This window comes from Equus quagga, chromosome 6, assembly GCF_021613505.1.
Source record: "Equus quagga isolate Etosha38 chromosome 6, UCLA_HA_Equagga_1.0, whole genome shotgun sequence".
NCBI classification, from domain to species: domain Eukaryota; kingdom Metazoa; phylum Chordata; class Mammalia; order Perissodactyla; family Equidae; genus Equus; species Equus quagga.
In genome coordinates this window covers 103,200,762-103,214,977 of record NC_060272.1, presented here as the reverse complement: position 1 = coordinate 103,214,977, position 14,216 = coordinate 103,200,762, and the positions used below count along the sequence as shown (strand labels likewise).

General features: G+C 34.1%; 1 protein-coding gene across 4 annotated transcripts in view; it reads left to right on the top strand.

Annotated features, from left to right (window-relative positions):
- Positions 1 to 14,216, top strand: part of LOC124240871 (COBW domain-containing protein 2) — a 46,003-nt gene that overhangs the window by 15,187 nt on the left and 16,600 nt on the right. For 3 of the 4 annotated variants that reach the window (XM_046664047.1, XM_046664046.1, XM_046664043.1), the window contains exons 6-9: positions 1,050 to 1,087; positions 6,412 to 6,458; positions 8,042 to 8,128; positions 10,595 to 10,639. In XM_046664047.1, coding sequence (XP_046520003.1) covers positions 1,050 to 1,087; positions 6,412 to 6,458; positions 8,042 to 8,128; positions 10,595 to 10,639 — 217 coding nt within the window. The remainder of the gene's footprint in view (positions 1 to 1,049; positions 1,088 to 6,411; positions 6,459 to 8,041; positions 8,129 to 10,594; positions 10,640 to 14,216) is intronic. The other variant, XM_046664045.1, reaches the window with a different exon arrangement.

Sequence of the window (14,216 nt, the reverse complement as noted above, 5' to 3'; positions counted from 1 at the left end):
GTTTTTAAACTTGTTTAGTTTGATGATGAAGTAAGTCTTTGTTCATACAGATTCTAAAGCCCCAGTGCTAGAACGAGATGTCAAATCTTAATCTCAACTCCCAATTTAGTGCTTCCACTGAAGTTTTCCTTTTAAAATACTGTGTAGATTTCCTATACCCTCTATTGTTTGATTTATGCACTAAGTGTAGTGTTAGAACTTTTTATTTTAAATAAACTATACAGTTTGGGGATCATATTTTTGCTTTCATTTTTGCTTGAAGATAAGAATTAAGGAAAGTCCCCCATCCCTTACTTTATTTACCTTAACACCTTTGGGCAATTTTATTCATAGACTTCATTTAAGACGTATTAGAAACTTTCTGCCCCATGTCCATTCCCCCACTACTGCCCTTCACCTTTCTTTAAACCAGGTCTTTCGTAGACTAAGTGATGAAATTTAAGAATCATTGAAGCTGGGCCTCATCATTTAGCCCTAATATATGTGGCGCGTAGCTGTTGAATTTATCAACTTTGTTCTGCTGTTATCCTTTGAAAAAGTTATTTAGCATATAAAGTCAGAGATTGCTCAACTAATTGATCTTTTGGAAACTTAGGTATGTGTTATGTAAAACATTTGTATAAGTTAGATTTGGTGAGAGTTAAGCAATAATTTAAATCTTAAGAAAAGTCTTGATTTTGATTATGTGAAAATAAACTAGAGATAACCTGTCTTGTGTAATTTGTTACATTCAGCTTTATGTTATGAAATTTGTCTCATCATTTTGGACTGTAAGCTTTTTAAAGGCTAGAGAAATCTTATTTTCTTATTTGTTTGAATATTTAATTTAAAAAATATATTTATTTTATATCCTACCTAGTGCTTTAAAATAGTACTAGACACTCAGTGCATGTTTGAAACGCATCTACTTATTAGTGGAATTGAATTAAATTGCAGCATTGGCAAGAGAGAAAACAGTATTTTATTGAGTAACATTTGTGAACTGAAATAGATTAGTTTTAATGTTCATTCTCAAATATAAAGGTTATTAAAAGATTTATTCTTTGTAGGTATCATCACTGTTGTGGATTCAAAATATGGATTAAAAGTAAGTTGAAAAATTGCTATGAGTTGCTAATTATTTGTTAAGAGCTGGGTATATGGGGATTGATCATGTTATTTTCTCTACATTTGTATCTGTTTGTAATTTTTCTTAAAAACTTTTTTTAAGTATCTTTGAACAATAGGTGAAATTTGTGTCTTTTATTTATTTTGTGTTTTTAAATTAAATATTTATTTTCTGTTACTCTTACTGATGTAATAAAAAGTTGGAAGTGTAGTATTTTATAATCAGGATACGACAGGATAAAGTTTGGGTATTTGTAACTCCTCTAGGATTCAACCCCAATGTTGGTTAAGATTTTTCTGTGTGATAGAGAAAATTGAGCTTGATAAAGCATATGAAAACTTATTTTTCTTGTTAAACAGCTATCAGACACAAGCTGGAGATAATTCAGTTTTTAAAAAATATTACTTTACCTTATTTTGAAGAAATCAGGTTTTATATATAGGTTTAGTGAGGAGAACCTCTACACTGAAAGGCTGTGGATGTTTTTGTAACTACCAAGATCCTCAGATGCATTTAAATGGGCTTCAATTCATAAAATGCACTTAGTAAGATTTTTAAAAGCATGTTGTTGCATAAAGGAAAAGTGTTTCTCAGTTTTCCAAGTGAAATATTACTAAAGGCAGAAGAGAGTGAAATTATCCTCTGGTCCCAATCTAGGATATGGATAGTGCCCAGAGGAATCATTTCTTAGAAGTTTGAATTTCATGTTTAAAAATACATGTCCATTTTGTATTCTACCTCACATTATACCTGAATTTCTTAACTTGAAAAGTTTTTCTTTCAAACCATCAATAAAATTATACTCTAGGAATATATGGCAAGCTTGCCAAATGGCTACAGTACCCCTTCACGGGCCCTTCAGTTCCCTCAGGTATACAACATCCTAATTTGAGAAGTTTGGGAGATAATTCCTTTTTAGATTTTCAAGTCCAAATTTACTGATAGTCTTAAGAATCAAAGAAAGATCCCAAATATTACATTTTACTCAGAAAAATTCTGACTCTTCTGAAATCATGATATTTCTAGCAAAATGTTTACAAAGGAAGCAAAAAAATAGGTCAAATTCTTCAGTCTGAGTGTTTATTGTAGGCATGTTTGAATCCATATTCTATACAAATTTATTACCAAATTTTGGATTCCTATGGGATAAATAACAGGATATTTTGTTTTTTTGGTAGACTTAAAGTACCATACCCAAAGTCAAACTCTTTATTTATGATTATAGGAATAATTTTATATGTATATTTGAGTGTTCAGAGGAGTTAAATGGAATCTATTATCAGTGTGATAGAAGCCAAAAAAATCAGAAAGCAACATTCTGAATAATGCAAACACAGTAAACGTTTAACCCTCTGCCACCTTGATAAAACCTCTTAAATTATTAAATCAGTATACCTACGTAAAACTGACATACTGTCAGGATAATGGAAACTTTAGATTTTCTAAGTCAGATGCCAGATAAATAACTTCCTTTATATAAAGAATTTGCCAACTTGTCCAATTCCTCTGGTTGCAAAGCTTGACCTCAGTAGCTGCTTGTGATTCAGAGAATTCTGAGGCAGTACAAGTAATGACACTTGGATAATGGGCAGCAATTTAAGGGTGTCATGCTTCACAGAGCCAGCCCATCACAAGTAAAGCTGAGAAATGGTACCCTGTGGCCAGCCAGCCAAATTGAAACTGAAGTGGTAATTGATATCATGGGCTATCACTCTAATGGGATTGTCACCCATTGATCTGAAATATTCATTTTTTAATCATGGGCAAAGAATTGGACAACTTCAAGTGACAGCTCTCTATTCTCCAGACTTGACACTCAGGCTACTGACATTGTTCTTTTCACTTCTACAAATGTGACAGCATTTAATGCAATAGAATCAATGAATGAAGTTACACAGAAAAGGTCAAGTGAGAGGTTTCTTTTTGGTTCTTCTGGTATATTGCACAAGCTGTTGAAACAATTCAGTCAGAAAACAGTTTGGCTTGGAAAAGACCAGAAAAATAAATAGACTGACATTATGCAATAATCTTTTTTTAAAAGCTAAAATGCTGTTAGATCTATAACCAATCCATTGGAAAGGAATAGAAGCTGCTTCTTTTTTTAATGTCATCTGACACCTTTGACACTAGATTTATTTCCACTTTGGTGAACAACAGTGTTTTTTTCTTTTTCTTTTTTTGGTCCAGCTCGTTTCTATTTCTGCAGAAAAGGGCACCCTATAACCTATACTGAAGTTGTGTCTACAAAGGTGTTATTTCAAAGGGTTCCTTTCTTTCTTATGGTATGCTTAGTTGGAGGGTTGAACCTTAACTGTTTATCTAAATGGTTTAGCTAAATGTTGGATTAATTAGTAACAAAATTATTTTTTATATATAAGCAAAAGCCACAGTCTCTAAGCAGAGACAGGGAATCCTTTGGGGAGATATCTATATATCTATATCTATCTATAGACACAAAATATTTTGAAAAAGGATTTGGAAAAATTTTTCCTTTCTTGCCTGTACAGGTAGAATAGAATGTCTAAATTTCTTTTTTTTAACTTTATAAATGGAAGTCATTTGACTTAATGACTAATGGTGTGTAATGTGTTATTGGAGAGTGTCCTTTTGAATAGCAAACATTGGTTTTAGTCCTTTCAAAGTTTGACTTGGGGAGGTAGAAAGTCGCTTAGGGGAGACATTGGGCTGATAGCCAGAGAAAATAAATGTTAGTATGCACTTATTATTTCTTTATGTTTGTATAGCCTTCATATGTGCATAGAACAGGGCGTTTATCTCTTCTGCTATAATTATATATGATTATTATAGAGTTGTACATATTGGTAGGTTTTTATTTGGGGAAATTTTAACATTTTTTATTATGCTTTTTGATTGCCTGGAGGTAGTCAAATTTTAGTCCATCCCAGTTAGCTTTGAGTCAAGATTTCTAATCTTCTGGAGAAGGAAGTCCCTTATAAACATGAGTTACTTTGTGAAGCTACTATTTTATTACTTCCATTTAGGTATGGAAATAAAAAAACAAATCTCTAATTTTCTTGCCGTATCTTTTTTATACCCCAGCAACTCACAGTGTAGGAACCCCAAATTTGTATGTAAATAAAGCTTCCAAAAGGTCAACAAGAAAATCTTTTGAAAAATATTTCAGATTTTTAAAAGAACTTCAATATTACAGGATCCTTGGGAAAAAATACATCTTTGTTAAACAGATTTATGGCTGATTAGAAAGGGATTTGTTATTGCATGTTACACAGAATTTTTCAAATGACAATATCCATGTATCTATGTCAACAAATAAGAGGTGTTAACTAGAACTCATTCAACAAATATTTGTTGAGCCTGGGTGTCAGATACTATTCCCAGTATAGTCAAAGCCTTGTTCTCCCGAGGACATAATAATAGGATTTGTTATAGCTTCAGGCTAAGAATAATTAGCAAAAATATTCTTGGTCTTTTGGCCAGGAACAGTTTTTGATACAATATTCTCCAAGTTCTGTGACTTCCGTAATTTCAGATTGGGTCTGCAGTTGAATTTATAGGATTGTACCTAAAGTGGAAATCAGTTCATTATTGTAGTTGTAGTTTAGTCTTGTTTCCTCCAAAATAGAATTTGGCAAACTTTTAGAAGAAGGAAGTTTTTCTCTGTGGCCTTAATCAAGGCTAAATTATACCAACTTGCTCTTAGGTTCCAGACTATCCCCAAACCTTAATGATCTTCCTCCCCATGAGGTGTGAAACTGGTTTGATGAAACAGTTTTGAATGTCAATTTTAGGTAATCTTTATGTATGTACTCTTCTGTGAATACAGTCGCCCCTCAGTTTCCCTGGGAGGTTGGTTCCAGGACCCCTGTGGATACCAAAATCTGGATTCTCAAGTCTCTTATATAAAATGATGTAGTATTTGCATATAACCTACACACATCCTCCTGTGTACTTTAAATCATCTGTGGATTACTTTTAATACCTAATACAATGTAAATACTATGTAAAGGATTGTTATACTGTATTGTTTAAGGAATAATGACAAGAAAAAAGTCTGTACTTGTTCAGTATAAATGCAACCACCGAAGGCCTTTCGACCTGAGGTTGGTTGAATCCACGGAGGCAGAACTGGAACGTACAGATACACAAGGCTGACAGTATTAACATTTGTGTAACAGCGTATGCAAGACTGATTTTACATGAAAAAAAAAGCCTTCACAAAGATTTAAAAATTATGTTCACTTTACTTATATTGAGCATGTTTTCAATTTTTGAAAAATAGCCCTATTATTAGGGTATCCTGTGATGGTGACAGTATTAGATTTAGTTTCTTCTTTCATAAAATGAGGAGAATAGCCATTTTCCATAATTGTTATGAAGGCTAAATGAGATATGTGTATAAACATTTAATAATTTGTGAAGTTTGAGTCAAATACAAATAGTATTAATATAATCTAATTGCCTCTAACCTCAGTAGGCAGCTTTTTATTGTGATGGGACATCTATTGAGGGTTAAGGAAATGAAGATGAAACATTTTTCAGAGATGAATTAGGTCATTGATGACTTTAGGTATATAAATAGGATTATGGGAAAATAATAACTGCTTCCAGAGAGATGAAACCTACCTCATGGGCCTTGAAGTCAATGTGAAAATATTTTTTGGAGCTAGCTTGAATCTGGAGGGGTCAGCAAAATAATAGTTGCACTGAGAGGCCAGATTACTCTAGTGTTAGCTTCTAATGATAAACTGCTTTTGGGCTAGAATTAGGGCTGTGTTTTGCCCACAGCTTATTTGTTTCTAGGGAATATGAAGGGCCCAGCACTGAGTTTGTATTGTGTATGATTCTGGGGTGGGGGAGTGGGGCATGGGGGTAGAAATGGAGGGAAGTATGTTAGATTTTAAGAAAGTACAATTTCAGTGGTTCTCTTTTTTTTTATAGATAATAATGGATATTTAGAACAAGAACAATTTTGTAAAGAGGAAAATGCCTAAAATCTGAACTATAATGTTCTTTGTTTTTATGACATTATTTAAACCTGGAGGGTTTTCTTTGTGAGGGAAAGAAGTCAGGAGGACAAAATTTAAGCCTTTGCCCCCACTTCCCCCCAAAAAATCCCTCAGGTTCACTTTAGGAAAAAAATTACAAATGAGGAAGAAAATGCTTTCAGATAGAAAAGTTAGTTCTGAATTTGTGTATTGGGTAAAAGAACTTGTTGAAGTCTTTATTTGAGGCGAGACAGGAGTGTCTAAAGTGAAATCCTTTGTGCTGTTAGATTTTGAGTTACACCACGGTAACTTTTGTCACACTTTGTTTTTCTTTAGCATTTAGCAGAAGAAAAACCTGATGGCCTTATCAATGAAGCTTCTAGGTATTCATGTTTAAAGTATATATTGATTACTGGCTAATTGGAAACAGAAAATTATAATAGGGAAACCAAAAACAAACAAATATAAAAACATTGTCAAGGAGAATTTATCACCTTTTTTCATGTAGTTGATTTCTTGCTATTTATAACTAAAATTTTATTTAAAACTATTTTTCATTATAGCATAAAGTTAGTACTGGGCACAAGAGTTCTTTCTGAAGAGATTGGGAAATGTTAACATTTGAAAATATTTTCTTGGTCTCATACAATTTTGGAGGGATTGAAGATAATTATAAAAAAAAAGAGTTGGCTCACTTACTGCCTTCTTTAATGTAATTCATTTGATTCCATAGTTCATTGTTACGCAGAACAACAGAGGAACAAATATGGAAATAGTTTTATTTTGGCATTTAGAACATTTTTTGTTTAAATACCTTTATGTTCCCACTTGGTTTGTCTTTAGACTTATAAATATTTAAATTAGTCAGTCTACCCTAAGCATCTTCTTCCTAATGGGAAAAGGTTTGGGGTTGGAAGACAGTCACTAAATATGCTGCTGGGTTTAAGAGGGAGCCCCCCTGAGGTTTGCTAGGCATGATGCAGGCATAAATAATAAAGACTGCAAGCAAGCAGTTGATTCCCTTTCCTTCTGGAGCATGGTGCTCTGTTGTTTTGTAGTCGTGCCTAAGCACTGCATTTTGTCTCTAGTTCTGATTCAAGTTAGACTGAACTTAAATATTTTTGGTACTGTTTTTCTTATTAAAATATGTTTATTCTAGAAAATGTAAATAAGCCAAATAGAAAATAGCAAAATGTTATAAAAGCCAAAATAAAGTTAAACCTAGAAGGCCTTCAATTTAAAGATTGCAACTGTATATTTTGAGATGAGTGCATTAATCTTTTTTCATATACAGTTTACTTAAACAAAAATGGGATTGTAATGTACATACTGTTGAAACCTGCATTTTCAATGAATTAGAGTTAATTTATTTTTGTGAATTTGGTTGTGTTCTTTGAAATAATTGGCTGTATTTATGCTTCAGGTAGCATAAAACTAGAATTCAGAACAAGTGGTCAGTAGTGATTTAAATTTCCTGAAGAACTGACTGAAGTCATGAGTTGAAAGTCATCCTAATTGTAAATCATCCTTGATTGTAAACTTTCTTTTTTGCTGAGGAAGATTCCTTTATTTTGTATGTGAGTTGCCGCCACAGCATGGCTGCTGATGAGTGGTGTAGGTCAGCACCCAGGAACCAAACCTGGGCCACCAGAGTGGAGTGTGCTGAACTTAACCACTAGGCCACAGGGCTGGCCTGATTGTAAACTTTTTGAGGCTTATCTTTGTAAGTCCAGAGTAGCAAGTGAGAGCACTTGGTAAATATTTTTTGAATAAATGATGTGAAATCTTAATTTATATAGTCATTCTTACTATCTGCAGAATGATAAGTAGGTTAGGAGTAAATCAAATCACCGTATAGACTCTTATATAGTTTTTAACTGCTAATTGATCTGTAGGAGGTGTTTCTATTTGTTTTTAATTTCTTAACATTTCTCTTTTGACATCTGTTCTTTGTTTGCTAATTTAGGCAAGTTGCTTTGGCAGATATCATCATCATCAATAAAACAGACTTGGTGTCAGAAGAGGATTTAAACAAATTAAGAACAACCATTAGGTACAAACTTACGAGCATGTTAAGTACCTACAAATCCAAAGTGTATTCTATGAAATATTTTTACCATGGTTCTTGCCCTGTGGAAACTTAAGTTCAGTTTGAACTATAGTTCAAAGTTCATAGACTGATATTCATGGTCTTTTGACTCCATCCTCCTTTTCCTGTCTTCTCTTTGAGCTTTTCCCTGCATGAAGTTACATAACTTTCCCCAGGACAATTTACTTCCTTTTGCATGGGTAGGTCTTGCCAGATCCCTTCTTTATTCTTACCATGTTCTTACTTTCACTCTCAATCCTTGAATTCCTTCATCATCTCTGTGTGTGTGTGTTTTTTTTTTTTTTTGGCAATTTTATCCATTCTCTAGAGCCCATCCCCCACCCTCCCTTCTTTCAAAGTCTTCCCTGACTCACGTGGTCTCACTTTTCCCTGAATCCTCACTGACTTTGTCTTCCTTAACTGTCAACTAACCATGCCTGTCTTCCAGCTTGCTTTCATGTCTTCAGTGTCCATGGCCAAGGCTGATCAACATAGGACAATAAGAATGGTACTCAAATATGTGTTACATGATCCAACAGTCATTTGGACTTTTCAAATGAGGTTAGAATTCAGGGATTTTGAATTATTTTGTAAGACCTAAAGTAATAAATGCCATCTACAAAGAGACATTTGACAGCTTTCATTATTAGTCATCTTTAATGAATACAATCTGCTGACATCAGATTTTGAATCCTTCAGTGCCAGTTCATATAGTATATGTTATAAATTGAATCAATGAAGATAAGGCTCATTAGGAGATTGGCTGCAATGAGTAATAATTGTGGAAGAAATAAATTCATATTTTTCTGTATATTTGGTATTATTTTAATAGTAATATCCTCTCAGACTTTACTATAAGAAGCTATAATAATATCTCCATGTGGAGGGCAGGTAGTGTTGCATTGTGTTTAAGATCATGGACATTGGAATCTGCCTGGCTTCTAATCCTGGGTCTGTTTCTCATTGTGTTCTTTTTAAGTCATGTGTAAAACAGGAATAATACCTACTTCATAAGTTTGGGTTGAGCATTACATGAGGCAGTGTTGGTAAACTTTGCATGGTGCCTGACACATAGTTAGTGCTCTGTTCGCTATTACTATCATTAATAGAGTGTAGATTTTTTTTCTTAGTTTACATAGTAATTTCAAGTTTCAGTGAATAAAAAAATTAGAGAAATAGAAGGACGGTTGATATTTTTGAAGAGTGTAGAAAGATGAAAGCGGTGAATGAAGATTACTTCTTTTATCCTTTTGATACTGCTCTAAATTTTCTCTGTTCAAAATCCTATGCATCATTGTGATTGCTAGAAAGGAGAACATAATCTATGTAACAAACATTTTTGGCATAAAAGGAGAGATTATTACTACTCAGCTTTTCTATCCGCATATTGACTGTCTAAGCTGGATCTCTAACACCAGCAATATTGACTGTTAGCCAGTTTGTTACCATCCTGTACTGTACAGTAATACGAGAAAAGAATTTGGGCAAAGCACTTTGATAAATTATAGATCCTTTGGCTCTTTACCCTCCATTGTACATCAGACTTCTGATGGACTTGGAATTAGATTTGGGGAGTTGGAAGAAGGTACACATGTTTGAGAGGAAGTGGCTATCAGGTTATAGAGTGTATGCCAAAGAGAAGATTAAGAATTTTGTGAAATAGTAGATTTGCCTACAAATCATCATATGTGAGAAGCCTTGCCTGTGAGAACAAGCTTGAACAAATAGCAGATATCTTCAGCAAGTAACCTTGAAGGCAGTGGAGTTGATGATAAAAAGATAAATAGATGAGGTGTACAGTATGTTGAAAAGGATTTAACAACTATTTTTGGTGCCATACAAAGGGAACCATATTTCATTCTCTTAGTATCAGAAAGGAGAGGGCCGGCAGAGTGGGTAGAGATCCTAGTTAGGGAACTGAAGAAGTTATTCTTTAAAAGAACCTGGATGTGTGACTTAGTGTTACTGTGAATAGTGAGGACAGGCTGGGGTCAAAGCCACTCATAACTAGGTTTTTATTTCTAGCATGTGTATAGCCATTTTCACAATGTGTGCTTGGAGAAAATTGCATATCAATAAAAATTTTGATTTATGTACTCATTTTAAGAACGTTAAAATTACTGGCTATTTATGAATCATTTTTTCTAAAGTAAAGAGTCTTTTTATAAATCAAAGTAGCCCGTGGTCTGTCAGTTGTACAGTAGATTTTTGCATATCATATTTTAATATCTAAGTGTAATATACCTGATTTATGATTAGAAGGAAAATAAACTATAAAAAAGTCTTCTTTTTCTATTTATTTTTTTCTAGTTCCAGGTGTATCTCTATGTGCTTACTTCCTGTTTTAGAAATAAGGTGGCTTGTGTGCTTTTTTAAAAAGTCAACGTTTACTGTTTTACTTTTTCTTCCTCACTTTTATATTTATTTCAGATTAATAAATGGACTGGGAAAAATTTTAGAAACAGAAAGATCAAGGTACTTTTAAAAGCTGTTATTAATATTAACAATGAATAATTTTAGTTAATATGTACTAAATATTGAGTGTTTGATAAATATGCTTGATACTAATAAAAGAAAGATATGTGTGCATTTTTTAAAAATGGGGCCCAAGAATGTTGTTTTGAGTGCTCTTTATAAATTAGTTTGGCATATTTAAATTATTTGCTTTTCCCTCTTGTAACTAAGACTGCGGAGCCGTGATAGTAGTGTGTCACTGAGCTTTTGCTTGATGAGGATGAAAACATAGGACTTTCAACCACTCAAGAAAGTAACTAGTTTAGACATCTGAAAAAGTATATTATTAGGAATCTTAGTTTGAGGTATTTGATGGCTTTTTAATATTTTAAAAACTTTCTTAGTGTTTCATAGTTGCAAAAATAATCTGTCTTGTAAAAGTACATGGAACCTTTACCTTTGAGTTCCTGATGAATTCTTTTTTTAAATTTTGATTTTCGTTTCCTTAGGTTCTTCCCTTTTTTATTCTACTCATACAGATGTGGATTACTTTATAAAATAGATATGTTCTTAAAACACCTGGAAAATGGATTTCTGTAGATTGAACTCTGTTTTCCATTGAATACTATCATGATTTCAGAAAATTTCTGTACAGGAGTGTTTTGTTAAGCTCATTTCATTCCCGTGCTGAGAATGGCTCAGCAGCTGATAGACCCGGCAGCACGCAGACATCAGCTCCAAGGCTTACAGCTGGCAGCGCAGTGCCACCCAGTCCTTAGTTCAGAGATTCCTTCCTTGGAAGTGCAGCAGAGGCGTTAGCTGAGTGGCTCGTCTGCTATGGCAGAGATTAGAGGTGCTGACAGACTACCCTAAGTGTGAGGCAGTAACAGCAGCAGCTGCCTATATGCCTGTGAACAGCTGGGGAATTAATTTGGTATGCATTCTCAGAAGCCGCTCATCCGCTGGCAGAGGTAGCAGAAGAATGCCCATAGTGTAAGTCCTCTCCAGGCACCCACCAAATGTGCTCCCTGCCTTGTTCAAATTCCAAAGGAGAAGGTCTCTGAGAACCTAACTCAGACCGTAGCCATTCCTCAGTATCTGTCTTCTTCCTGTTGCATTTTGCCATTTCCTTTCTCCTTAAATTTTCTCTTCTTTACGAAATGACACGCAGACAACCACATAATGCTTGAATTTCAAGTTTTTAAAAATCATATTCTTAAATAGCTGTGATTTTGTTGTAGTAACATTTATTTGGTTCGTATTTAGACATCTTAAATCAATTTTTTAAAGGCCCCTGGATTCATTGTTTTTTTTTTTTGGTTTGTTTTCATTTTAAACTTTTATGTCCTACATAAAGATTTTATCTTGAATACTTTATTATGTAATAATTTTGATGCTTATGTGACATTTCTAACATTTGCTCTGTTGTATTTTAGAACAGTAAATATGCAGTGATTAAATTTCATTACTTGAAATGGATGAATGAACAAGTCAATAAAATCTCCTTTTTTCTTCTGTTTCTTCAGTGTCCAGTGTTTGCCAGTGCATCTGAGAATCTAGGGACTTTCTGAAATAGTACTTTCATGCCATGAGGACTGAAATTGGATTAGGATCCTTTTCAGTGAAGATTAGACCTCCGTGGTAGAATTCTTACTATTTGGTCTTCTATGAAATTTTCCCCAAATTCCTTGAGGCATAGCAACTTGAGCTTCCTGGTTTAGAAACTAGAGATTTGGTTCTCAACAAAATGGTTAAGATCACTCTGATGGAAGTTTTGTTTTATTGTATTTTTTAAAAAAATGTTAATCCTGTAAGCATTTTGTGGTTGACAAATGCTGAGAGTAGTAAAACTGCAGTATTTAAGTTAAGGAATAAGAATGGTGTGTAGCATTGTCTTATCGGTAAGACTTAAGTTGATTCTGAGGCAAATGGAAGTTCTAGAGGACCACAAAGACTTCAGAAGTAGGAGTGGAAGATTAGAAAAAGTGCCATTCTTATCTTTTCCAGACTTTTTTTAAATCTTAGAGACTTAGGTATACTGAACAGAGGAAAACTCAAATTCAATTGGTGAATAATAAGTTAATCAGTTCAACAAACTATTTATGGAGTATTCCACTAATTGCTAAGCATTTTATGGCATATTGAGGATTTAAGCAATGGATAAGGCAAAACTTTGCCTTTAAGGAGATCAGTTATTTGGGGGAGACAGAAGCAAATAAGCAAAACCAATATATTAAATATTGATATAATAGGAATATTAAATGCACAGGGTCCTGTAAGAACAGGAAGATAGAGGAACAACTACTCAACTCTTCTTGATGAAGAGTCAGAAAATTTTGACTGAGAAGGTGATCATTGACCTGGGTCTTGAAGAATGGATAGGAGTTTTCCAGGTGGACAAGAGTAGCAATGGCTTTCCAGGCATAAGGAAAATTTTGTATTCCTGGAACCTGTGAATATTTTCGAATGGCTGGAACATGTGGTATGATGTTGCAGAGAGAAAAATGTATGACTGAAGAGATGGAGAATTTACCACAAATGGTCTTGAATGCCATGATGCACAGTTTGGATTTTCTCCTGTAGGTAGCAAAGAAATAGTGAAGGATTTTTAAAACCAGGATAACCCTTGGGAGATAGACTGAATATGGGATAATTCTTCAAGTTAGGAAATACAGGAAGGAGAAACAGCTTTGGGGTAGGGTGTTGATAGCATTGGGTTTGGAAAAGGTGATTAGTTTAGTTTTGTAAACATTGAGTTTAAGATGCCACTGGGGAAGGCATTTGGAAATTTAGTTCTAGAGTTCAGAACTTAACTGTTGGGATGGTATCAACAACTCGTAGATCTGGGAGTGGCTGGTGGCACCTGTTTGTGAAACTCACTGAACTTTGAAAAGATGGGTATAGACAGGATCCCTGGAGCAGCCCCTGATCTCGTCTCCCCACCTGGGAGAGCAGAGCCCTCTTCCTTTCCATTCTCCTGTCTCTGGTCTTAGACGGGCTACTTAAAGCAGTCTTTAGACATAGGGAAAATATCTTGATAGGGAAAAGATTAGGTACTCCTGGCATAGATAGTTCTAGAAATTAGGAGAAAAGGTGAGCTTTGGAAGTTTTTTTCTTTCCTCTGTATGTTTGCTTCCTTCTCCCATTCAGTTTTTACATGATGGTAATAGTCTTTTTATTTTTATTTATTTTTTCAATGTTAATGTTTTGGAAAAAATCTGGTGTTTTTATCTCCAAAGGAGGAAATTAAATACATTTGATGCTGTGGAAATTAGTTTTCTAGCCATGTGCCTTGGATGAGTGAGGGAATTTATTTTTCATGGTGGTACTAGATTCCCAGAAAGTCCATGGCAATTTCACGTGGAAGCTGAGACTTTTTCCTTTTTTTCTCTCCATTGAGAATCTGATGAGATACAGTGAGAGACTTTGATATTTTATTGTTTTCTGTAGAACTTAACCTTCATAGATCTGTTGTTGATCCTGTCTGTTTTGGAAATATCAAAAGAATCTCGGTATGAAGCAGAATTATCTCTAAACCTATGACATGTATTCTCAAGGACACTGTCCAGTGAAACTGTAGTTTATTTAGAAGCTCCTG